The sequence below is a fragment of the Platichthys flesus genome, chromosome 20 (genome assembly GCF_949316205.1).
Source record: "Platichthys flesus chromosome 20, fPlaFle2.1, whole genome shotgun sequence".
Classification (NCBI taxonomy): Eukaryota; Metazoa; Chordata; class Actinopteri; order Pleuronectiformes; family Pleuronectidae; genus Platichthys; species Platichthys flesus.
Window position 1 is genome coordinate 16,433,890 of NC_084964.1, and position 25,699 is coordinate 16,459,588.

The 25,699-nt window shown below is 43.4% G+C and overlaps 4 protein-coding genes across 5 annotated transcripts; 2 read left to right on the forward strand and 2 right to left on the reverse strand.

Annotated features, from left to right (window-relative positions):
- Window positions 1-1,355: 1,355 nt before the first annotated feature.
- pax10 (paired box 10) lies at window positions 1,356-7,232 on the reverse strand. 2 transcript variants are annotated; one of them, XM_062378830.1, is made up of 8 exons: window positions 7,040-7,232; window positions 5,985-6,213; window positions 5,607-5,801; window positions 3,837-3,919; window positions 3,561-3,720; window positions 3,153-3,226; window positions 2,228-2,345; window positions 1,356-2,084 (listed from the first exon to the last, which is right to left on the reverse strand). In XM_062378830.1, the coding sequence occupies exons 2-8, from the start codon at window positions 6,088-6,090 to the stop codon at window positions 1,984-1,986; spliced, it is 837 nt and encodes a 278-aa protein (XP_062234814.1). In that variant the 5' UTR covers window positions 6,091-6,213; window positions 7,040-7,232; the 3' UTR covers window positions 1,356-1,983. The 2 variants fall into 2 exon arrangements, with proteins under 2 accessions (XP_062234814.1, XP_062234813.1); XM_062378829.1 differs by having other exon boundaries at window positions 2,228-2,360.
- A 5,198-nt stretch (window positions 7,233-12,430) lies between these two features.
- zgc:92313 (uncharacterized protein LOC436869 homolog) lies at window positions 12,431-17,004 on the forward strand. The gene is made up of 6 exons (XM_062378828.1): window positions 12,431-12,748; window positions 12,921-13,033; window positions 14,333-14,412; window positions 15,045-15,316; window positions 16,006-16,166; window positions 16,371-17,004. The coding sequence occupies exons 1-6, from the start codon at window positions 12,703-12,705 to the stop codon at window positions 16,623-16,625; spliced, it is 927 nt and encodes a 308-aa protein (XP_062234812.1). The 5' UTR covers window positions 12,431-12,702; the 3' UTR covers window positions 16,626-17,004.
- A 72-nt stretch (window positions 17,005-17,076) lies between these two features.
- On the reverse strand, window positions 17,077-22,648 carry mapk7 (mitogen-activated protein kinase 7). Its single transcript, XM_062378827.1, has 7 exons — window positions 22,452-22,648; window positions 21,398-21,677; window positions 21,116-21,281; window positions 19,060-20,606; window positions 17,917-18,971; window positions 17,595-17,725; window positions 17,077-17,424 (listed from the first exon to the last, which is right to left on the reverse strand). The coding sequence occupies exons 1-7, from the start codon at window positions 22,494-22,496 to the stop codon at window positions 17,277-17,279; spliced, it is 3,372 nt and encodes a 1,123-aa protein (XP_062234811.1). The 5' UTR covers window positions 22,497-22,648; the 3' UTR covers window positions 17,077-17,276.
- A 1,212-nt stretch (window positions 22,649-23,860) lies between these two features.
- vkorc1 (vitamin K epoxide reductase complex, subunit 1) lies at window positions 23,861-25,699 on the forward strand. The gene is made up of 3 exons (XM_062378831.1): window positions 23,861-24,142; window positions 24,488-24,597; window positions 25,333-25,699. Exons 1-3 carry the CDS (start codon window positions 23,967-23,969, stop codon window positions 25,542-25,544), a joined length of 498 nt encoding a protein of 165 aa, XP_062234815.1. The 5' UTR covers window positions 23,861-23,966; the 3' UTR covers window positions 25,545-25,699.

Sequence of the window (25,699 nt, forward strand, 5' to 3'; positions counted from 1 at the left end):
ACAAATAAATAAGAGTTTAAAGACGTTTCATACGAGATCAAAACCGAGATGCATCAACGAAAAACAATATTGGAAAGTGAGCAGAGAACCCTGCAAACGACGGTCACAGTTTTTTGTACAATACTTGATTCCTTTCTGCGAGTAGCTGATTGTCTACAGCGGCTTGTTTTTGGTCATGCACAGTTGATAGAGTCATTGCTATTCAATGGACAGTGAGGCAATGATTTCACAGTTTGTCGTTATTACTTTTTACATTTGGATCTCCTCTACCTACAGCTTTGATTGTCAGTCTCTCACGATGCTTGATTGTCACTGGCTCATGGATATGTTTCATTAGTGCTAATACTGAGGACGCTTCATGATAAGTACAACGCCCCAAAAACTGTCTCTAATTAAAAAAAGAAACTAAACATCCTCATATTTCTGACAGAAGAAAAAACACAAGAGGAGTTTTTGGTAATAATCTGTTAAACCTGTACATGATCTGTAGTATTTCTATGTTTTAGACGACATCTGAATCCAACAGTGATATGGTGCGTCCCTATTATTTTATCACGACAGATGAAACTTGTGCTTGGAGGATGATTCGAGTCCACAACATGCTACATTCTTCCCTCTGATAACATCTGACGATAGTCCGGTTAATCTTCCTCATACACAGACGTCTGTACAAAAATATGCAGTTTCAGTCTCAGTGTAACTTTGCTGGCAGGATAGGCAGGAAGTTTTTTTTTTTATGGTAATTTTTTTTTAATACGTTTTAGTAAAAGTGATTGCCTTATGCAAGTCTAAAATCTTCCCAGCAGCTTCACACTAGCTTATGCTCGGGGGGGGGGGACAAGCAAAGTTATCACAATATCATCGAGCTGCTCAAGTAACAAGAAACTGTGGTTACACCTCATGATACATACATCTGCTGGCATTTACTTAGTACCACTCATCCCTTCCTTATCTATTATAGGTCCATACTTATTGGTCACATGTTGATCATCTCAACGCTCAAGGCTACAGTTCTACTCATAGTTTCTTTTTAAATTTACTTTTATAAAATTAACTTTGTGGAAGTATCTCTTGCCGGGGACTTCTGGTATTTTTCAACCTGGATGGTCTCCACTAGCAGCCCTGACACGGAGGCAGTAGCTATCATGTGATCCTATGGGTCAACTGCCACAGTCCAGCAAATTCTAACTAAAGGTCCTTTTTATTCTGTCAGGACTGCTGAGATGTGGGTTGTTGCAGGAAGACGGAGGAGGAAGTGAGAGAAACTATGAGGGCTGAATCTTATTCTGATGAAGTTGATGAAGCATTGTGACAGAAAATCCCCCCCCCCCCCCCCCCCCCTTGATCAACAGGGTGAGACGTGTGTAATGTTTCAGTAAAGACGCGGTGTCTTAGCTGCCGTTAGAGATGATCTACTGTGCTCATTTCAAAAGTTTATATAAGTACCATTAATTTACACACCCACATTTAAAAACATAGGAATCAGGTTGAAACATACCAGAATTCAAACCTTGAATTAGTCTCCTGCCCCCTCTATGGTAAGAACACTGACTCCTCATGGTGGTTATCCATTCCTCGTAGTTCAAGCAGGTATCCGCCCTTCTTGTTTTTGTCGTTATAGTTTGTAAAAGCCAAATTATTTTGACTTCTGAAGGGTTCAAATCTATTTCTCAAATAGAGCTAATCCTAAAAATATACACTTCCACCATGATTAACACACTAATCCCCCCAAAAAGTGCCACCTGATAATACTAAGCAAATACCAGAGTCCTGTCAAGTGCAACCAAAGCTGCTCTCGGCTGAATTTGTAAACATTTAATGCATTTGGGGGTCTGCGACTCGTCCAGACCCCTCACAAGCTCAGACCTGTGCTCCCTTGTGTGTCCACCATAATTTTGTATTCCTATTTTTTTTTAACATGCCCCTTTTCTCCTTCTTCTTCTTCTTCTTCTCCTACGCCTGTTGGAAGTGAGTGTCTGTCGCTCATTGTAATCTGGCCCAGTACTGACCCAGGTTCTGACTCATGCTCTGCTGCTCACTTCCTGGGACCTGGACCGGCACTGAGACACCAGGCGATATGAGCCCTGAGAGACAGAGGGCGGAGGAGAAGAAACACAGTTAGTCATCCAGTTTCATATTTACCACGTAAGCACTGATAGATAGAAACATACAATGAAGTGTGTCTGGCCCATCAGACAAAACCCACATCTGCCACAGAAACACTCACCAGTGTTGGAGTTGGCTGAGGACGGAGTCTGCAGATGAGGGGAGGAGTACGCCGATGAGTCAAAGCTGCGCGGGGTGGAGGGGGATGGAGGCAACATGCAGGAGTAGGACGAGGCCGACTGGGGAGAAATAGACTGAAAGTGAACACAGGAGCGGAGGAAAGATTCGGATTAGATTAACATTCACAAGAAATCATTAAATCAAGTAGGAATCTTGAAATGTTGTTAATTATGGTATGTTACACAATGTGCTGTAAAAGCCAGTGACAATATGGTCTCACTTACACCACACGGGGGTGCTAGAGTACTGTTAGTGATCAGAGTAACGGACAACAGGAGCGTCCACATTCATTGTCTCATGTGGAAACATTATTTCATTGATTAACGTGAATCTTATTCTGGCTTTTCTTCCTCCGTTGATATCAAGTCATTTTTAATTGCAGTTTTTAATCGTTAATCAAAATCATATTTTATCGGTATAGCGCATATTAACAAATCAGTATTTGCTTCATGGGCCTAAACAAGGTGTGACATTCTGGAGTTTAGAAGAACCCTTTTACAAAATGTCTATTAATTAAATGATGGTTTCTTTTATAAGTAAGATAAGTTATGCATCTTTGTGATTTTGCAATTTTAATTATTTTTAGTTCCTGTGACTATATTAATATTATTAGAAATCTGACAACAGCAAAGATAAGATTACGATAGAAGAACAATAAATTATATATTTTGTCAAGATTGCTATTATCAATATTAGTTTATATTTCAAGTAGTAGCATTAATGTCTGCAGTAAATCTATTATTAATTTTCATTATTGTACATTCTGGAGCCGTGACGTAGAGCAGCTTGTGACTCGCTCCTGCTGAGCGGTGACATCGTGTGTTGTTAAAAGTTTGGAAGGTGCTGATGAAGGATGAAAGTCTAACCTGGACTCCAGATGAGAAAACTGACAGGGAGCTGTAGCTGGGCAGGGACGACTCAGCCTGACTCAACATGGACCCTGGGGAGGAACACACACACAGAGTGAGATGGTGAGCGCGCACACACACTTACACACACTCATACACTTACACAAGCACATATTTGTGCCTTTACACGGATGTGGTGGGAACATCTCGCTGTGGAGATGCTGTAATATAGATGATCTCTAATGAAGAACCTCTGAGAGTTTGCCTGGCTGCAAATATCAAGCAGGAGAGATCTGAGGTTCTTGCTGATAAACTATAAAATAAGTATACACACGTCCGTGACCAGATATATAAATCTGAAGACACCACATGTAGTGTCAGTGTAATTAAGATTAACGGTTAAAGGTGCAGGGAGCAGCTGTTTACCTGAGCTGCTGCCATGCTGCTGATGATGATAGACAGATGTGTTGAAGGAAGTGGTCAGAGGAGCTTGACTCTGCGAACAGGAAGTCACGCCCCCTGACCTCCTTTGGTTGCGCAGCTTCTCCTCCCTCCTCCACTTGGCTCTTCGATTGGAGAACCACACCTGTCAATCAAAGACTCCCGTCAGGCCTGTTTTTTTTTTTCTCATGCAGGAATAGATCTTTTTGAAAGCAGATGATTGATGGTGTGTTGTCACAGGTTGAATGAGATGCTCCCCACCTGTATCCTGGCCTCTGGCAAATCGATCTTGTTCGCCAATCTCTCCCTCGCAAAGACATCTGGGTAATGTGTCCTTTCAAACTCTGTGGAAGATATGAACTAACGTCAAACACACAGTGTGAGTCTTAATCGGGGTTGACAGGACGACTGGAGAGCGGCTCGCCACATCACACATCCTGCCCGGTGTTATTAGGTTTTGGATTCATCTGTGCATTTTTATATTAATATGAAACATTGAAAATTTTAATTCTAATGGCTTATTTATTATCTTTAATCTCATCACCTGTGCTGATATTTCCCGAACTATTGGGGAATTACTGCTTAATATCAGCATGACTAATTATCTTTCAGTGGAGTATACAAACCGACAAAGCTGAGATGTATCCTTACAACCATATTTGAAATATTTATCTGTTGCACTTTGTATAAATTATTTACCATTATGGAACATGCGGAAAGTTCAAATGAAAGGATTCAAGTTGAGAAGCTGCTTAAGCACTTCGTTTCCAAGGAGAGGGACTAAAGCTAAACTGAAGAAAAATCCTGAGAGGGTTCTAATCTTGTCGTCTTTTGTCGTATTGAATTAAAAAGTATCTTGAATTGCATTTTGTGTGTGGAACAAATCCCCAGTCGACTAATTGCACAGTATATAACAGACAGAGTCTTACTGAGAGTTAAATCCTCGTGCTATAGTTGCTTTAACATTCATGTATGAGAGACTTTCTGTAGCAGAGTATCAATTCTCATCGTGGCAGCTAATTCATAGTTGACAAACTGCTGACATTTTTGTTGTTGACAAGTCGAAACAAGAGCTGGCCTCTCCTTCTAACTGACAGTCTGAGTCACTCGGAAGAACTCGTCCAGTCACAGAGACGTCTTTTACAGATTGAACTGTCGGCACTCATGATGCTTAGCATTTGTTTAACGTGTCAATGACATGTCGACAGAGAAACTATAAATCACTTAATGATTTGTTTAAAACAGATGTGATTGCATGAAAAACGGCAGCTGGAAATGTAATTATGTTTTTTTATATTGCTGAGAATATGATACGAACGCAGAACCTCTGTTGCGAGTGACACTGGTAACACAAGCTTAATAAATCCATATTGCACAAAGACAACAGCCCGATGAATTAAGTCTGTCTAACAAATTGTTCTAATTGGCTTGGTTATAATTGGCGTCTGTGTCAACACATGATTGTTATTGTGCCTTGGCCATGCACTGAGGTCAGGGTACCTCATTAATGTCATTTGCACGGAGTGACCACACTGATACATTTCCACTCGGCTGCACAGCGGACATTGCGTCCTTATTTAGCTCAGGGGCCCGCTGCAGCCATATCCAGTCAAGGGTGGCTTCCTGATCGCTCTCAGTGGATGTCAGCGTGCGAGGGTTCAGATCTCGCTGCATAATGTAACCACGTAGATGCATTATCACAACTCTCGGCTGCACTCGCTGCCAGAGGCCATGAGAGTTTGGATTCTGAAAAATATGCATCTGGAAGTGAGCCCAGATCCCTCGCAGGGTTTGATTAAACAAAAGTGTCCTAAAATATCCAAGCAGTTAGAAAACGTGATTAAGATCTGGATTCTTTGAGAATTCTCATATTTATGCCTCCTGTCATTCACCAAAAAGCTCTAAACAAGGAGTAAAGGCTACAGTCCAATGACAACAGTGTTGTCAGGACGAGCTGCGTCATGCCGCTCTCTGGAGGGTCATTGGCTGGAGAGCAGAAGAGAGTGCTGTGCGTGCGTGCATTGGCCTGACCTTTCTCCAGAGCCTCGATCTGCTCCTGTGTGAAGCTGGTCCTGTTCCTCTGCAGCTTCCTCTTGAGCTGCAGCCTCAGCTGAGACTCCTCGCCCTCGTCCCGCTCCACGGGTACTCCTCCCCCTCGGCCCGCTCCTCCACCCCCGGCCTCTCCCCCCATGCTCCCCTCGGTGTCCAGCAGACAGCCCTCAGACACTGGCAGAGAGGAAGGTGACAAAAGAGACGTGTGATTGCCAGGAAAAAATCCCTCCGATGGCGCGTCACAGATTGGCAGATTAACACTGTGAGCTGACAACAAGTTGGTGACACAGTGCAGAGGCTACTTCTGATTTCTCTGTGAGGATGTGTGAACACTCATATGTGGAAATTTCCCCTCACCTGTGCTGTGTTGTGTCTGAACTCCAGTGGGGTCATGGTACCAGTTGTTGGGCCCGCTCCAGTTGGAGCCGCTCTGCAGGTTCAGCATGGTTAACTTCTCATACATGCTACGAGTGTCCAAAACAGCATGAAAAGAAGCCGAGACGTCCTGCGCTGTCCTGTGCGTGTCTCTCCTGTTTACTGTCACCTTTGGCTCCTCACTCCCTCCTTCAGCCCTCACGCTCCTTCTCTGTGAAAAGAGGGTGGATAGAGGGGGGGTGGTGAGTGACGGAGGGAAAAGAAGATGGAGAAGGAGGGGTTCATATCGCATGAGTTCACACATGGTCGGCATTGTGGTGAATTAGCCTCATGATGACAGACAGAAATGGAGTTAGTTATGTGTGCGCTGTCGTACCGTGTATGTGTTATACATTGTTAGGCTGGTATACTGTGGGGAGCAAAGGTACATTAGAACCCACTTTGATCATGCTACTTGCTTTTAGCCCTATTTTTGCTGGGAAGCCGGAGTCTGCACTCACACATACACACGTATGCATGAAAAGACAGTGCATTTATATGAAGTCACAAACTGGCATCATGAACACACACGTTCACGCATCCAAACGCACACAGTCGTTTTTTTTTTGCACAAAAATCGGGTAAAAGCTTTCAACCAAGCCCATGTTTAACTTCCTGTCTAAGAGCAGCAGTACATCCATAAACATTGATAACGTGTCTATAATTCTGACGTTAAAACGGCTTATCTAATATTCACATTTTTTATTGAAATTAGCTTAAGGCAGAATCAGAAATGAAAACGACGATGTGTCGATACTGAGTCGAATCTTAGCTACTCTAGGCACAAAATGTCAAAGGTCAAACTTCATTCATTTGGATGATGCAGCCCCTGAACAACAATTTACTCATCTGCTTTTCATTAAATTACAGAAATATACATGATAGAGTGGGTGGCATAGTGGATCCCAAAGCCTCCAGGGAAGTCAGGATTAAAGAAGTTACAGCTCAGAGCGAAAACCCACAAAACCCCTCTGAACACACAATTTCTGCAAACTTACCAGGTGTCCAGATGAAATGATGCAGGGGGTCCTGTGTGTAACTCTCCTCTTCCGTGGACCTTTATTCCCCTGCTCCCTTGTTCTCCAGCTTTGTTGACAATACTGTGTGTGTGTAAAGCAAAGAGATGGAGAGAGTTAGACAGGGTGAGAGAGAGTGAAAGAGGGAGAGAGAGGAGGAGGGGGGGTGCTCTGAAGAGAAATGCGTCTGCGGGCACTCTTGTCCTCCAAGCGATGGAGGCTGGAGAGAGAGAGAGAGAGAGAGAGAGAGAGAGAGAGAGAGAGAGAGAGAGAGAGAGAGAGAGAGAGAGGGAGAGCCACCGAGGGGTGACAAAGTGAGTCAACATCAGTGTCAAGTTTGAACTTAATGCCAGCAAGAGGAGGAGGGGAGGCCGAGAGAGTCGAGCAAAAAGCCCAGATAATGGAGAGATAGTGGATGATAAATAGATGATGGAATTCAATTTTAGCCATAAATTGCTCATCGGTATTGAGGACAATTGTCAGTCAAGTGTGTTTGTCTTTTTTTTTTTACACTGAAACGTGCAACCAGACAACTGAGATTATCGGATTAAATGTCATGTTCACACTAAGGACTTGTGTCCACTGATCCTCATTTACAAGCTCAGGAGAGATCAATTAAAACTTTGATAAAGCTTTTATAAGATCACATACGTCTGCTGTCGAACTGCATTCATTGTGCCGCGATAGTGAAATACTGCCAAATCTGCAGCCGCACGTAGACATTAACATCAGGCCTATCACATGGTCATATGGATTTTTCTTATTGTTTAAATAAATCATGATAAAACAAACTTATCTTATTAAGAGTTACTTCTCTATTAAAATAATTGGTAGTATTAAAACATTACTTGGTTATTTGCTTGAGTGAGATCTGAGACGTTACAAAACGAGAGGACAGAAAGAGATATTTCAAGATAGTAATACGCAGCAATATTAGGTTTAAAATTATAATAAAGTTTATTTATTAAAGACGACATAAGAAATGATGTCGCAAAAGATTTCCAGTCTGTATCTTTAGCTTTTGAAACACATTGGATTTATTTGTTACCAGACATTTGCTATGTAAAGGTTACAATACATATTATATGATGTTATATAATTTAAAAACCATGGTATGGATAGTATCTTAAGGCTGGGAGACAAAACAATATCAATAGTTACAGCAATATAATTTTCTTAAATAACAATATAACAATATAATTTATTGCTTTTACATTATGAAAGCACAGCGATGGTCTAACACATAATTGATCCACCTCAGATTTATATAATGTTTTGTTGTTTATTAAGTGCTTGTCATATTTTTCTCATAATTAAGATAAATAAGAGTTTAAAACCACAACCTTCACTCAACCTACACACTCAAAATGAAAAGAAAACATTTATATCTTGATGTTAATTTTTGAATCAAAGCTCATCCCTTTTGATTCAATTGTTTTACAAAATAATGCTCTGTATCTATGTCTTTAAAAAGCAACTAAGATATTGTAAAATAGCAATAACAGTTTTTGTCATTTTGCTATTATTGGTGATCAGTCTACAACCCAAAAATATTCAGTTTACATCAAGAAAATACAGCAACTTATCAGATATAAGAAGCTGCAAGTGGAAATGTTTTAGCTTGACAAATTATTGGTGGTTGATCTGTTTTCTGATCATCTAATTGATAATTTGATTAATAGCTACAGATCAGCCTCTGTTCATAATGATGCATGTAACAAAACCCCAGCACCAGTACATGTGGCCTGTTGGGCTGTTTCACAGAGTTGGAGTCGCAGCTTTCCTCAGAACACCTGAGCATTGTCCTCTCACAACAGAGGTATTGTTCTCCTGCTATAAAACACTGAGCTTCGAGCTAGGGGGACAATAAACAATGGCACTGTATGGCCCCCGAGTGGAGGAGCACCACACCGAAACCCACGGCAATAAAGACACAAGGTTTGATGTGAGGTAATGACGCAGGTATGACGGTATGTATTGTGGAGTCAAAGAGCGAGAGCAGAGTAGAACCGGGGTTTAAATATATCTCTGCAGCGGAAGGGAGAGAAGGAGAGAGAGATAGAAGATGGAAGCAGGGAGGCAGAGGAGAGAGAGACAGAGAGAGTGAAGAGGAAGTATGTGACTTTGGGGTGGGTGTAGGGGCTTGGGGATGGGGAGGGTGCCAGCTTGTTTTATTTCCGGTTGACAAGACTTTGCGCTCCCTTTCTCTCTGTCGCTCCCTCTCTCTTTCATACTCTGCTATTCTTTCTCCGCTGCCCCCGTTGCTCTGTCTCTCTAACCCCCCCCCCCCCCCCTTCCTCTGTTACTTTCCTCCGAGACGTGCCTTGGAGAAAGGAAAGGACTTGACAAGTTCAAAGGTAAGAAAAGGAGTAAAAGCAAGGGAAGAAGTAAAAGTACAGTAAAAGCACAGGAATCATACTAGTGAAATACTCAACCCTATCCCTAACAAGTAAGGGGCCACTAATCAACATTTTAACAATATAAACGTATAGATGTATCAGCAAATCTACTCTTAGTATGAAAATAAGTCCTTATTGTGCAGGTATAATAAAATATATTGTATTAATGTATTATTATTTCTGATGCATAAATATACTGTTTATCTGTCATTGTAATATCTGTAAGTGGAAATTATTAAAGCTACTAAATGTAAAAGTATTTTCATCATCACTGTGTCTTCTATTTTTATTCTATTTTATTATTATTCTATTGTTTTTATCTGTAATTACTCTGTACTTGGGCTGCTGTACTACCAGAATTCCCTCCATAGGGATCAACAAAGGATTTTCTTATCTTGTCTTTATTTTTAAATGACACATTTTATAAATTCATGATATATTTTATTCAAAATAAAAATCTACAACGTCATGACTACAAGTAAATGTCTAATAAATGAGGTAGAGTAAAACTTGCTGTGTTTCTCTAGTGAAAATTAAGCATAAAGAAGCTGGAAACTGGAAGTAAGTATCTCCTATTTGTACCACTTGAATACATTTTTCAGTAAGAGCACAGAAACGGGAGGAAAGAAAATGAAGTACACAAGGGAAAGTTGAGTAACACAACCGCTTGGTTAATTTAAATCTGAGCTCGACAACATACACCTCTGTTCCCACTGCCTGTTTTCCAGCCGGTTACTCTTTTGTTTTTTCCTTTACTCAGAAATCATGATTACATCTTATTGTGTTCCAGTTGTTGGAATGTGGCCTAACCTATGTGATCCCGATGTGCTGAGTGCAATGCTGTGTGTTTGTGTGTGTGTGTGTGTGCGTTGAGTTGTGTGTGTGTGACGGCGCGTGCTTCACTGCAAAGATTCATGTAGCTCCAGGACATGCATTTTTTTTTTAGTGCATCTTGTTAGTTCATTCCTGTCACCTCTCTCTCTCTCCCTCTCTTTCCCTCCCTCGCCATCCCTCGCTTTTTCAGCGCTGGAGGGGGGATGGGGAAGGGGCGGTGGACGGGGCTGGGAGGGGAGGGCGGGGGAGGCGGCGGCGGTGGAGGCAGTCGCCATGGTTACAATGCCATGACAAATATTCATCAAGTCGTTAAAATAAAAACAAACGGGAGTGCATTATAATTGCTCTTACTGACTGGATCCTATAATGCGTTCATATATTATGAGTGAGAGGAGCCGAGTGTAAGGGCCTCACGCATGAAAATATGCCGCCAGTGGTAAAAAGTGAATATCAGCTGACCTGGAGGCAAATGCATGTGGCACACACACACGCAGACACACACGCACACTTGCTTACTTGCACACACTTCTTCAACTGCTTTTGTGCAACTTTATCTCTACATTACCTGTTTATGGAATTCCCTGTGAGTACTTTCGTGAGTCTCTCCTTTCCTCTCTCTTTGTCCCTCCATCTCTTGCTCTTCCTCTGCTGTTGTGTAGCCCCAGGCGATACTGTGATGTGTCCTCCCTCTGTCCCGCCCTCCCTCTCCCTCTCTCTCTGTCCCTGTCACCTTCAATTGCTCTGTGAAACTAGACACACTGCCTGGGGCGGGGAGGCAGGGTGGGAGGAAGAGATGGAGGGAGGGAGGGAGGGAAAAGAGGAAGAGAGAGGAAAACGGGAGACAGACAAACAGCTTTAAAGACAGACATCAGGGATACATTTTTGGTGTCATTAAAAACAGGACAACCACGGCCCAGATGTGTGGCACACTCTGAAAAAACCAACAAGTTATGTTAACGTCACATCACAATCCAGTCACAAATATACAACACTTAAATAATGTATCATTGGAAACATTAAAAACACATAATGACTGTGTACATACACACCTACCCAATTTAAAGGAGTGTTTTGACCCAGATGTTATTAACCGTCTTTGTCCTATGTTCCAGTCATCTCTCCACCAGTTTGGACCTGTTAGACTGGTTTGTATTTTTCAAAAGGAGCAAGGAAGACGTGAGTGTTCCTTTCTCCCTATAAGCCCTGAGTTAAAGTTACAATAACGCCTCAACAATCATGTCCCAAAGAGGGGAATGTAATTCATGCAGGGCCTATTATAGTTATTGAGATATGACAAGTGACACAAAATCAGCAGAGTAATAATTTCCAAGAAGAACATAATACAAGCTTACTGCATCTTTTGATGATTTAACCCAGGTCACACTTGTGGTAATAAATTGCTATAAATTGCATCTAAATGTTAAGTGTAAGTCTGATGTGTAAAGTATAGAGATAAATTATATTATTAAACTAAACTAAACATTCACATGTGAAGAGGCTCCTTTTTTTTAATCCCAAAGACCTAAAATATGCTGGCCTTTACCTTTTTTTGATTTTATAAAGCTTTGAAATGTCCAAATGTATCTGCAAATTTGTAAAAAATAAATAAAATAAACAAATAAATAAGTATATGCAATTATAAAAGCAATGCATCCAACAATTTCACCATAGCAGCAGATACTCTTTTAGGTAAAGATTTATCTTATTGGGCTTAAAATATTATCACATTTCTATTTCCATATATGACTATAACTCCTGGTGAAGTATAACTCAAATAAAATAACCTGTGTATAGTCATGTGTATAATACAGTAAACTACCATAACCATACTATTCCAAAGGAAATTATAATGTGTAGAGTATAATCAGTAAATGTATCAAAGTATCAAAATAAGTGCCCATTATGCAGATGTAATTTCAATATATTATATTATATTACTATTAATGGGTAATAGTAATATAATATATTAGGTGAACTGAGGACTGAAGCCCTTAGTTCACCTGGGGACGATCTGATTGGTCTGCCGCAGCATTTCTTCAACGCCATTGGTTCAGGTGCGTTGCGGAGGCGGGACATGAGCTCTGATTGGGCGACGGTGAGCACACAGGTAGTCAGCTGACAGTGAATTGGGAGGAATTCGCCTGAAACCGTTTCACGATGATACTCGGATCCGTTACAGGAGCGAGTCCGCGGCCATGGATCTGATGACTCCCACCACAGAGATCTGTTAAGAATATATGAAACTCACCTGGAGGCTGGTCTGAGTTCCTGTAGCTGGACACAGGAAGAGGAAGAAGAAGATTGAGGAAGAAGAAACGTTTCAGAAAGAAACTTCCCTCAGATTTGTTTTTCTTCTTCTTCGCTTAAAAAAAACAAGGCGAGACACGTTCGGTGCCCGCGAAACGTCCCAAAATGTCGCCGAATTGCCGGTTTTCGGCCATTTTCTGGTTCACAACAGGTGAGTGTCGCCTCCACCCCCCTCCACCCACCTGCTCCTTCTTTGTCTGGCGTGTCTTTGTCCCCCTGCTTTCTCCCAGCTAACTCCGTACACCTGAAACATGTCGTCGTCGTCCCCCGCCCAATTCCTCCCCGTGAGCGACTCAGAAATGTTCTCTACGTTTTCCACGCAGGGGTTTTGGCCTCCTACGCCCAAGAATGTGGCCGACCACCGCTAACGGAGAACCGGATCGTGGGGGGCATGGACGCCCAGGATGGGGCTTGGCCCTGGCAGGTGGACGTGCAGGTGGGTCTTTCGTTTCCTGTTCTGGTCTGTGAAGATGTGCACTTCCCTGAATGTGTTGATGCCGTTTCTGACCTTCGTGTTTCAGATCCACTTTCATTAATATCAACAACAGTCTGATGTTAAACAGCTCGTCATTTCACAATCATCACTCCTGTTTGTTTTCATTCTAACAACTAGTCTGTCAGAGCTAAAACGTGATGGTGCACAACTGTTCCTGTGTTCTTAATCTCTCTTATCTCTCTCTCTCTTTCTCTCTTATCTATCTCTCTCTCTTATCTCCCCTCTCTTCACCCATTTTACTCTGCTCACTCAATCTGGGGTTTCTCTTTCATTTTAAGGTCTTGAGATAATGCATTTTATGATTTGGTGCTATACAGTTGGAACTTGTGGCCCAAAAGTACATCAACGTAACAATTTACATATAATAATGGTATTTCCTTTAAGTTTTTAAAAGATCAAAATAAATGCTTGGTAATAATAAGACGATTGACAGAACACTAGATTGATAGATGGATACTTTATGGATCCCGAGGGAAATTCATGCAGCCAGTATCACACGGAACATTCAAAACACAAGAGCATAAGAACAATAAAAGTTAAAAGTAAGTTCACTGCGGTGAGATGGAAGTCCAGCCACCAGAACTAATACCAAGCTGTCACTGTAATGACGTATGTGCTCTTGGAGATATTGACAATACAAATATTTTTAAGAATAAGGTAATTGAAAGACACAAGCAACCGAGGCAGAGTATTGAAGCCAAATATAAATACAGATTCAAAGCTAAATAACCGTAATAAGTGTAAAAACAGCTCCACGGACCAAATAGGGCTTGGTCTTCTAGGGTTCTGTCATGTGCGCCATCGCAAACATCTGATTTAAGAAGCTGAGCTGAATCCATTAATTGAAAAACCACTGAGATGATTGACAGACAAATAATCAACCATCAGTCATTTTTCCAAGCTGAAAAGTTGAGTAGCTCCAGATTCTCATATCTGATCATTTGCTGCTTCTTCTTGATGTAAATTGAATATTTTGACATGTTTTTGCTCAAGTTAAACAGCAAAAACATTCTATTTAAATCAAATTCAGAGGTTTTGTGTTTGGTAGTGCGTGGATGTGTTCCATTTCGTCATTGTGATTATTGATAGTCTTATTGCCTAGCTCTAGTATTACTTCTGCCTGTGGCTAGCTCTCTGAGTGGGTTAGTCAGGGTTTTGTTGATGAATACCAACTTGCTGAGAGAGGCTTTTGCCTGTGATGCTGCAGTGACTCACTCCCTCTCTCCCCTCGGCTTCCAGACAGAGGGTGATGGTCATATCTGCGGAGGCTCCATCATCACGGAGAACTGGGTCCTATCAGCCGCGCATTGTTTCCCCAAGTAAGAGAAGTTACACACAGGCTGTCTTCTTCTTTATCGAGCCGTCTGAATCACTTTGTCTGAATCCTGGCAGGGGCCACTGCAGAAAGCCCCTCAAGGAAAGTCTACTTATTCGAGGAGAATGTTTGAAATGTGCATAATCAGGAAACTGACTTCATCACGTTAAACTCTAAATCGATCCCGTTTGCATAATTCGTTTCTCCACGTATAATATTTATCAAGTGTATGCACACACAAACTGACTGTGAGGAATCAAAAATTATGTTAATCATTTACAGGTGATTCATCTCATTCGTACCAGATGAGTATCTGAGGAGCTAAACTAAAATGTCACACAGTAGAGCGCATGCCTCCGCCATTCTCAACCATTACATTAAATTCAATAAAGTCCCATCAAATTGTACACACTCATAGATATTGGTCTCAAAAATCCACTAAAATCCCCAAATCTTTTATAAATCAATTCCACGTCAGGAAAAAATGGTTCAATTGTTTTATTGCATAGTCCTGCTGATAAACAGACACAGCAATGGCGTCAGTAAGAAGTGCATATGACAAACATCAACATTCAAAGTCCCCTTAATGTCCAATCTAGCAGGTTCTGTTCAATGTTCCTCTTCTTCTCCTTTCAGTCCCTCGGACGTGAGCTCTTACATCATCTACGCTGGCCGGTACCAGCTGAATGGCTATAACCAGAACGAGTTATCGCGCCGCGTGAGACGGGTGGTGATCCCATCCGGTTACAGCGACCCTAACAACGGGAAGGACGTGGCGCTGGTGCAGCTGAGCAGCCCGTTGACCTGGTCGGATCACATTCGTCCCGTCTGTTTGCCGACATCAAACACGCTGTTCCCGAGTGGCATGATGTGCTCCGTCAGCGGCTGGGGGCACACCAGGGACGACGGTAGCACATCCTGGATTCTTTACATTATTTTATCAAGCAGTCCAACGTTTCAACAGTTCACAAATATCTGTTTTGTTTATCTGGAAAACTGGTGTCAAGGGCGTAAATTTGGTTTGAACATTCATTATTTTTCCTGATCTCCTTTTTCATTGTATAATTCGTTGACCTCTGCACCCACTTCTGGGTTCATAGTAATTATCATCATATGCTCATTCAATTTAACATTATGTGTAAAATCCTTTTAAAAGTCTCTGACCCACACCCACCAGCAGTCTTTGTGTCTTGTTGTGGGGTCTCTCTGCCGTCAGTGTGGTCTTCACCAGGTGGAATGCTGCTCAGTAGGACTGAGATCAGGTGTCTCGGCCAGTCAAGGACATACCAGCCCCTAACCCTGAAAATCTCTTTGCTTTGTTCAACAGTTTTCCTGCAGAATGACTAAAGATTAGATTTGATGCATTTGATCACAGTAACATGTATGTAAGTGTGTCCTTTGCATTGATACCCTGGTTATTTCTAGACAAAGACCCATTCCAACCCTTTATCATAAAAGATTTAAACCTTTAACATGCCCATTTAGCCTTGCTATTAGTAGAACAAAGCTTTCCTGCCACCTGTTCCTGCTGCAGACATTTAAGAGGCTCGTACTCACTTTGTTGTTCATTCTCCATCTGGCCTTGTGTCCCCCTCAGTCCCTCTGTCAGGAGTCGGGACTCTGCAGGACGTGCAGGTGCCAATCATCTCTCAGGATTCATGTCAGAGCATGTACCAGACGAACCCATCGGACCAGGTGGACATCCTGTATGACATGATCTGCGCTGGATACCAGGAGGGCGGCAAGGACTCCTGCCAGGTACTGTTGGATCAACTGTTCTTGCTGCCGTGTTGACGTTCACAAGGCATGTTTAGATGAGCGAATACAAGAACGTGCTTTGACAATAACCTGGATTGTTGCCTTTCTGCAGCCATTCACGGTCTAGTGTGTAAGGACATTCCTTTTGAGAACTTTGATACCTCCCAGTGGCGAAAGTTGAATGTGTATGTTGTTTGTTTCCAGGGTGACTCAGGAGGGCCTCTAGTATGCCGAATGATAAATGGAACATGGGTGCAGGCCGGGGTGGTGAGCTTTGGACTGGGCTGTGCTCATCGAAATAAGCCAGGGGTGTACACCAGAATGACCAGCTACACGAGCTTCATCAGCAACACGATACCAGAGATCAGGCTGTACGGCCGAGCGGATCAGAACTGGTGTGGGAGGGCTGCCATCGTGGTCAGCTGCCTGTCCGCTCTACTGATCCTGCTTCAGAAATAAACCCAGGGAGGAAGAATGTAAACCAGGTCCATCGTAAATGTATGACTTATGTCCAAAGTGATCCTGAATAGTTCACCTAATGTGATGTGCACATGGAGCCATATTTAATATTGAGTGTCCTAAACATTTTTTGTAATGAAACTGATTCATATTTGAGTCTAAGTAGCTTTGATAGGTTTGTATTTTAAATCAGAAAAAATAGCTAAATAAATTATGTGTTCTATATTTGAAATAAATTGTTAATTTGATTGTTGAAATCATCAGTGCTCTTTTAACCTCTAAGCCGTTACTGTACGAAATCATCTTCTGCTCTCACCTGTAAATGTTTCCCTTCGATTATGTATTACGAAAAAGAATAAAACAATTTGTGTGCACAGCCCTTTTGAATGTTTTCTTGATTGAAATGAAGGTAGTTTTAAAATGGTCTGAAGTTCATCAAATATTCAGAAACATGAAAGTTTTCTTTATTACAAAGAACAGACAGCTTGTCAAAATGGTAAAAAAACAGCTTGGTAGTAACGATGAAATAAATTTAAAAAGACGTGTTTAAATTAATTTGATAAGTCTTCATTTACGGTTTTCATGCTCAAAAAGTAAATAACTTCTACACAAATCCAAAATTCATCTTTTCAGATTAAAGGAAAAGGAAAATCAGGCGTCAGGGGGAATGGTATCAGAGAGGATCATGGGAGAGCCGAGCTGCAACTCCTGCTGCAGTGATTCCAGATCAGCCGGAGTCATGCGGTGCACCTCGCTCCAATCAGATAAGAGGGAGGCCGAGAGGGGAGCCGAATCGTAGCTGATGGAGGAGAATGTAGAAAGCATTAAGAGTGGCCCTTCTGATCATTCAAAAGTATATTCATTGTAGAACTAAATGTTTTTCACTCGCTGGTTTGAGACTTTTAGCAGTTATTCACAGTGCAGCTTGACACTGGTGCTGTTCACATTAGGAAACAAGTAAGACCTCACCTGTCCCGGTCACAGTGTTGCAGGTCTGTGAGAGACTGGTTGAGAAGGTCGTCCAGGTCGAAGCCCACGCCGTACCCAGCGCCGCTACCTTTAGGGGTGACTGAGAACACCGGGGGTAGGATGTCTTCCACCTGACAGGACAACAGGTACAATATTAGGTCAGAAGAACTTCGTATCCCTCAGATCCGGTCAAGGCAAAAGAAAATTGTGACATCTAAGGCGTATATCAATAAATGTATGTAGAAGAAAATGTTTTTTTCAGTTCAGTTAATACATACTACACTGATCGTCTCTTTGGAAAACACAAAAATATATCACAAACCTGGGACTTTGACAGTTGCAGTGTTACTGTGTGGATGTCAGGGGCAATGGAGGGTCCATGTTGTCCTGTATCAGTGAATCCTAAGCTGGGATGAGGCTGTGACGGGACCCCTAAAGCCCCACAGAGAGGGTTTGTCGGCTGTGTCCCCGATTTCTCTCCCGCGGTGGGACACAGCTTCTCCATCGGCCCAGCCCTTGTAGTCGGGTGGGAGTTGAGGTTATTTTGGCCTCTGATGTCCACATTCCCATTTGTCTCTCTGCTGGTCAGAGTTGGAGCCTTAGTCAAAAAACTCTCCAGCGGGAGCAGCTGAGGTTGAGGGTCGGTTTGGCTTTGTGGTTGGAGCTGCGGCTGAGGAAAGCCTGACGGTAGCGTCTGCTGTTTCCTGTTTTGTTGTGGTTGTTGAGGTGGCCTTGTCGCTAATTGCTGCCCGCTCCAATTCCCCAAACAGTTGAAACCACTTTGTCCATTGCCCTCGTTGTGGGGTTTGAGCGTGCTGTTTTTAACGAAGCTGCTAGTGACACTCGCTATATCTATCCCTCCACTCACAACTAGATCTGCAGGAGGTTTCCTCTGGCTCATGGGTAAAAGTAATGATGCCTGCTGGCTGCTGGGTGGTTGGAACAAACTCGGCTGGTTAGGTTTAACTCGAGAGATTAACTGTTTGTGAATATAAATCCTCCTCAGCTCCTTGTCTGTTTTATTGCTCAGAGCTCCTTGAGTGCCATCAGCGATCCCCACGCCCCGGTGTGAGTTACAGTCATTTTCAACAACCCTCTCGTTGCGGCTGTCCATCATCATCGTCCACCGCTGCAAAAGGCTTTTGTCGTTGTCACTCAGTAGAACCCCGCCCAGAGAGTCCCCCTGTTTTCCCTCTCTTCTCTCCTTTTCCTTCACTTTCCTCTCCCTCTCTCTGGCTCGTTCCTGCCTCTTCTTTCTCTTCTCCTCTCTTTCTCGTTGACGCTCTTGGGCTGTGACAGGCCGACGCGAGTCCTGAACAGATGACAGGGAGGACAATATACCTCCGCCACCAGCATCCAGCAAAGACATACCTCCATCTGTGATGAAGACAACAAATTAAGTGTAAGCATGACATTTTAACGGTGTACATTTAAAAACTTAATACACTGAGGACGATACACTTACCACCCCTGCATTTATTTCTGAGAGCGGATTTCAATAAAGCTGCTTTGAGTGCAGCTTTAGTATCCTCCGAAATGGCTCCTTCTTTTCTGGTTCCCTCTCCTGCACCAGGAGGAGGCCTGGCGTTCTTGGTCAGTGACTGTGAGAGGGACTGAGACAGTGACTGGGCTTGTGCCACAGACAGGGAAAGGGAAGGCACAGTGGTGGGTAGGGGTGTCATGGTCTGTGCTGGTGTTGCAGGAACACTGGTGGGAACCTGGGTCATGGACTGGCTCTGGATGGGTTGAGTCAGGGGAGCTTGACTGCTGGTGAGCTGCTCCTGTGCCTCACTGTCTCTCATTGTTTCTGAGGGGGCCTCCTGACTAGACACTGGTGTTGTTAAATCTATGGTCTCCAGCTGACTGCAGTCTGAGTTGGCACTGGGCATGTCCACATCAACTGGGCCACTCTCATTTTTAGAGAGCAGAGGCAAATTATGGGTCACACGAGGTGGAGTAACCTCTAGGAGTGATGTGGGCTTATTAAAGGTCTGCATGTCATTTGTAAATGCATAGTTCCCTTTTGCTGGTGTGTGGTCTTGTTGCTGATGAGATTCCACTTCTCTCATTTGCTGCTGTTGTATCTGTGCTACTTGTGAGTGCTGTGCCATGGGAACCAATGCTGATTTGGTGACGGTGGAAGCCTGAGCGTTAGACTGGTTGCTGCTCTGCGCTGCAGCTCCGCCATTCACCCTGACCAGAGGCCTGAACTGCAGTCTCTGACGGGTGATTTTTTTGTTTTTATGAAAGTCCTGGATCTCCATCAGAATCGCCTCTTTGATCTGCTCCTTGTTCATTTGGAGGTTGTCGAATTCAAAGTCGAAAGCCGGCACACAGATCGGCTCGTCATCTGGGTCGTGGTACTTGGCCAGGTAAGGATGCTCCAGCGCTTGTGTCACACTTATTCGTTCACGAGGGTCAAAGCGCAACATGGCCGCCAGCAGGTCCAAGGCCTCCGGTTCAGCCTGTGGATAGAGCTTGGCCAAAGGCACGGCCAACCTCGTTGGAAGACTCTGAACGTAGGAGCGTACTCTGTCGGCCCTGATAGCACCGATTAAACCCTCCGGAGGAGTGCCTAACACAGACAGAATGAGCTGCAGCTGATGGACGTAGTGCTTCCCAGGAAAAATCTGCTTACGCCCCAACATTTCTGCAAAGATGCAGCCCACCGACCACAAGTCAATGGCCAAAGTATAGTGATTCAGAGACAGCAGGAGTTCAGGAGCACGATACCATCTCGTCGCCACGTATTCAGTCATGAAGGAATGACACTCCTCGGGGTGCGAACTGAGACCCCTTGCCATGCCGAAGTCTCCGATTTTCAGCTCACAGTTCTCGTTCACCAACAGGTTGGAGGGTTTGAGGTCACGGTGGATGACGTTGGCTGAGTGCACATACTTAAGGCCACGCAGTAGCTGGTACAGAAAGTAGCGTGTGTGCTCCGGGGTGAGCGATTGGGCAGAGTGTATGATCTGGTGCAAGTCGCTCTCCATGAGGTCCAGCACCACGTACCTGTGGACATGGGAAATGGAAAAGAGATGAGCTTTAGAAAGGGGGTCACTCAATACTCAGGAAGCGAGGTCATTTTGATGTACTGAGGTGAACTTGGGACACATAAACATATCGGTTTTATGTGGAATTATTATCCTCTGATGCTATTGCTCCATAAAATGATTGATGAACTATCTTAAAACCTATAAATACTCCTTTAATACAAGTTTAAATAAATATAACCGTCTTACACCTGAAATATGATGTCTCCCAGTTACATAACATTCTTAGTACAATTCCCACCAATACAATAATGTCAAATATACACTGGAGAACGGGTTTTGTTCTCCGCTAATTATTTCACATCCACATTTTTGAAATATATTTGTGTATTTTTTTTATAAATCTATATTACTGAATCCTCAGCTTGATGGGTAAATTAATTATTTTAAATCAGGTCAGCTTGATATGAATGAATTTACAGACTTTTTTGGTCTGAGGCATGTGTGTTTTTGTGTTTGTACACATACACAGACTTGAAGGCAGAGTGAGGGAGGTTCGGCTGCAGGATGTCTTTGATGGCGATAATGTTGTCATGTTTGAAGTGCTTCAGAATCTTGAGCTCTCGCAAAGTGCGCTTGGCATTCGTCACCACTTCAAAAGCATTGGAGATCTTCTTTATCGCCACCTGCTGGCCTGTGTAATGCAAACATGATTCAAGAAATAATCAAAAGGACTTCCTCATTCATCACTGAGAATGGTGGTAAAATCAAAACTAGATTTTTTTTTCTTCTTCAGTAAATCAGCCCTACCAGTGTCCCGTCTCCTGGCAGATGACACGACTCCATAGGCCCCTGTGCCGATGGTTTCTATGACGTCATACTCCTCTCCGACGTCGAACTTCACATCCAGGGAGTGAGCTTTGAGCAGGGCCAGGTTTTTTGCTGATGTGCTGGTCTCTGTGGTTTCACCCGTCGCCTCGACTCTGCACTCGTTCTGGTTTCCTCTGCTTTTGTCGGTGGACATTCTTTCGGGCGACATGGCCACAGGTTGACCGTTCTTACCTTCACCGTCCTCCTTGGTCGACATTTTCTGTAAAGAATGAAAAACAACAACATGAGAGTTGTTCATTGGTGTCAGTTTACTAGACTTCACAGTGAGGCCCCCAGGAGCCACTTCAGGATTACTGGTACCTGCGCCAAACTCCACAGTGAGGCCCCCAGGAGCCTCTTAAGGATAACTGGTACCTGCGCCAAACTCAACAGTGAGGCCCCCAGGAGCCTCTTCAGGATTACTAGTACCTGAGTTTAGATCTGCTGATACCTGAGCCAAACTCCACAGTGAGGCCCCCAAAAGCCACTTACGATTATACCTACATTTAACTCTACAGTTAGGCCCTCGGAAGCCACTTCAGATCTACTGATACCTGAGTTTAACATCACGTTGAGGCCCCCAAGAGCCCCTGACACTTGAGTTTATCTCCACAGTGAGGTCCCCAGGAGCCCCTGATACCTGAGTTTAACCCCACAGTGAGGCCCCCAGGATTCCCTGATACCTGAGTTACACAGGTGTACAGTAGATTTAAACTTCACAGCAGGTGAATGTGCAGCTATTTAACGGTTATTCTATGTATTAGCAGAAGGTGGTGGGACAGTGACAAGCCGGGACCTGACCCGTTAGGCCTGGATGACAAGGGACCGAAACCTGTGGCTCCCGGTCCGGACACCAGTCTACGACACAGCGGCGGTGAACAGAGAACCAACCCGGGACGAGCTGTCTTTGAGCCGCTGCTACCTTTTTCCAGGGACACCCACTGACTCCATGATACCTCACCCGCTCTTTGACGCAGGGGCGTAGGCTGCTTACCTGCAGCTCAGCCCAGGAGCGTTGAACCGGCTCCTTCTCGGTCATGAACCGGACTGCGACATCCCGGAGACGAGCCTGTGAGTAACCGAGCACCGGTCCACCATGTGAAGTAACCACAACACGTGTAAGTGTGTTCGCGATCCCGTGGTAGAGCTGGTTTCTCTTGTTATTGTCCGCCGCCTCCTCCGCGCTGCACTTCCGCGTCGTGTTTGAGTGACGGGCGGCGGACCAAAGAGATGAGAGCACCTACAAGAGCCTGTCCAATGGGAGCAGAGGACGTGGTGGAGGGCGGGGCGTCGCTCTGAATAGTAGGCTCTCTGTTTTTTGGTGTTTTTTTTTTTATGGGACGTGATGACGCAATTTTCCAGAAGTTATTTAGTTGAGGAGGAGCCAGAGGTTTATCAGACAAAAACTGTAACACTTAAAGATCTTTGTATAACGGACCTACACTAATATAATTACAGTGTATAACATTAACCACTTCTACTGTCAATAATACTCAAATAACTACTTATATCTGTATATAGAGAAAGAAGAATTGGAAGAATAATACAAAGAAAAACTGTTTCATTGAAATACTTAACTTGTTTTATTTGTATAATACTTACATAGGTAGGAGAATAACCACCAATACTACTACCACTAAAAGATAGATGGATAGATATACATATAAGTGAATAGTACAATTCAGATACTTTGCTAACATATATTTTATTTATTTATTTTATAACTACTCTAATTTCTGTATCAATAAGACTGAGTTATAGATAGATAGATGGATTTGTGGATGGACATCAGAAGGGGGGGAGTGCAAATATTCATAGTATGTAAGAATATACTCGAGTAATTAAGTACAGTAAATACAACCAGATGAAATGCATCAAAACTTTGGTGCAGTTGGGGGTATAATCTCCAACATAGGTCAGTTGTATAAAGTAGTTAAACTTCTTCTTCAATTGTTAAAATCCTGCTAAAACAATACTGCAATATCATGTCCAACAAGTACTTAATATATAGCACATATTTCATATTCATTCATATTGTATCATATCTTTCTCCTGGAACGACATAACCCCTATTTTCTTCTTGTGTGACATGTATCAAACACCAACAATACTTAACTGAAAACTTGATGATTAATGTGAGTTAGTTCATCTACCACTGGTCATATACATGTTACTACTGGGTCCTATGGTTTAATTTATTATAATTACAGTATTTTTAACTAAAGACTGCAGATGCTTAAACCTGTAGTGTTATGTTCCATGTCCTTAGAGGCCCCAGAGACTGAAGTCCACAGTAAACACACAGTACACACCCCCTCATCCTGGCTGTCCAACATCGGCACCCAGCTGTCCAATGAGAAGCAGCTGCAAAAATTCCCCCAACCAATCAGAAGAGAGAATCTGGCCTCCAACACGTCCCCTGTAGAAGAGCTGGAAAGAAAAACTCTGCAGCAGCAAAAACTCATTTGAGATTGATCTAACTCTTCTGCAGACTCGTGTGGTTTTAAACATGGCCGGTGAGATGCCGCGGTGGGAGAGGAAAGTGCGCGTCTTCCTGTGCGTCTTCGGTTTGGCTCTGTCAGTTTACGCGCTCCACGTCGAGGTGTCCAAAGAGTCGAACCCAGCCTACAGAGCGATGTGTGACCTGGGGGAGTCGGTGAGCTGCTCCAAAGTCTTCACCTCCAGGTAGGTTGTTCACCCCTGTGCTGGTTCTCTTTAGGTTCTACTGGTGCGAGCCTGTGGTGCAGCAGCAGCAGCACACCTCGAGCTCGTCTCTCTCCTGCATTGGGTCATTCATGCTTCTAACGTTTGCCTGTAAACTGTGAAATGTGCATTCTTCCAGTCCCATTCATTTCGGTGCCACGTGCTACATTCCTCAGCCACTGTTGCACACAGTGAGACAACCGAGTGATTTTCCCTGGACTTTTCCTTACGACAATAATTATAATCTCTGAATTATATAGTGGAATGCAGCCGGGCTATCCTTTCACCACCCCTGTCATGTGTGTCCTTTTGTTTTGTTTTTGGCAGATGGGGACGTGGTTTTGGTTTGGTCCAGTTCTTCGTGGCCCAGGACAGCCCTCTGAACCAGCCCAACAGTTTGCTCGGCATCATATTCTACACTCTGCAGATGGGCCTCGGTTAGTCTGTCATCATCTTCAGCTGATTATAGCTCAGTGCTTTTCGGGAAGATACTGTTTACATTCCAGCCTTTCTATGAACCATGACCGGCCCTTAAAGAGATGTGAGTAAAGTTAGAAAGTCAAGTAAGTTAGTAAGTAAAGTATTAAATAAGGCAAGGTAAGTTGGTAAATAAAGTAAGTAAATTAAAAGTAAATTTAGAAAGTAAAGTACGTAAGTTAGTTAGTTAAATAAAGCACTTTTCCCCGACCAACGTCACATAGTGCTTTTCAGAAAGACAACAAAAACACAAGGATTCAAAGAAACGTAAACGGTGAGACAAACAAATCAGTGTGAATAATTGGGTTTCCAGTTACTGGCGAATGCAAATCTATGGGAAGAGTATTCAATAATAACGGGGCCAAAACTTACAAAGCCCAGTTGCCTGTAGTTTTTTAAACGGATGTGTGGTAGAAGCAGCGAGTTGCGACTGGCCTGGACAATCAAGAGGCTCCATAGATGATTCATTGAGGATGAGAATAAAGGTGTGAATGATCGTCTGTAGCTCCGCTTGTGACACAAAGGTCCAGATGACTGTAAATTGGGTCAAAGTAAATGTAAGGTATAAGCACAACATACGATTTGATTGCTTATCAGTTAAGCTTATCAGTGATAGATTCTGCTGTGTTTCCTTGAATTGCCACTGTGTCTTTTTATCGATTGTCTGAAGTCCTGGGTGTCTGTCTTCATTGCAGGTCTGTCACTGTCCAGGAAGGCTGCAAAGTTGCTGGTCTTCTTCTCCTGGGTGTCGGTGGCCGGCTCTCTCTACCTGGCGTCCATTCTCGCCTTCGTCCTGGGGGACTTCTGCATGGTCTGCGTGTCCACGTACATCGTCAACTTCGCACTGCTCTTCACCAACGTCAGGCGAAGGAGAGCGATCGGGGGAATGAAAGAAAAGGCCGGATAGAGTGTGCTACAAGTGAAATTCAAGGCCTCTGCTGAGGTGAAGCCAAACTGGAGCCGGATATTAACCCCCACAGTATTTGTGTTTCTCTGAGAAACGGGACTGGATGTGTGTCTCATCTCAGCTTGATACTGGATAAAGCAAAAGTCACTTTTCTG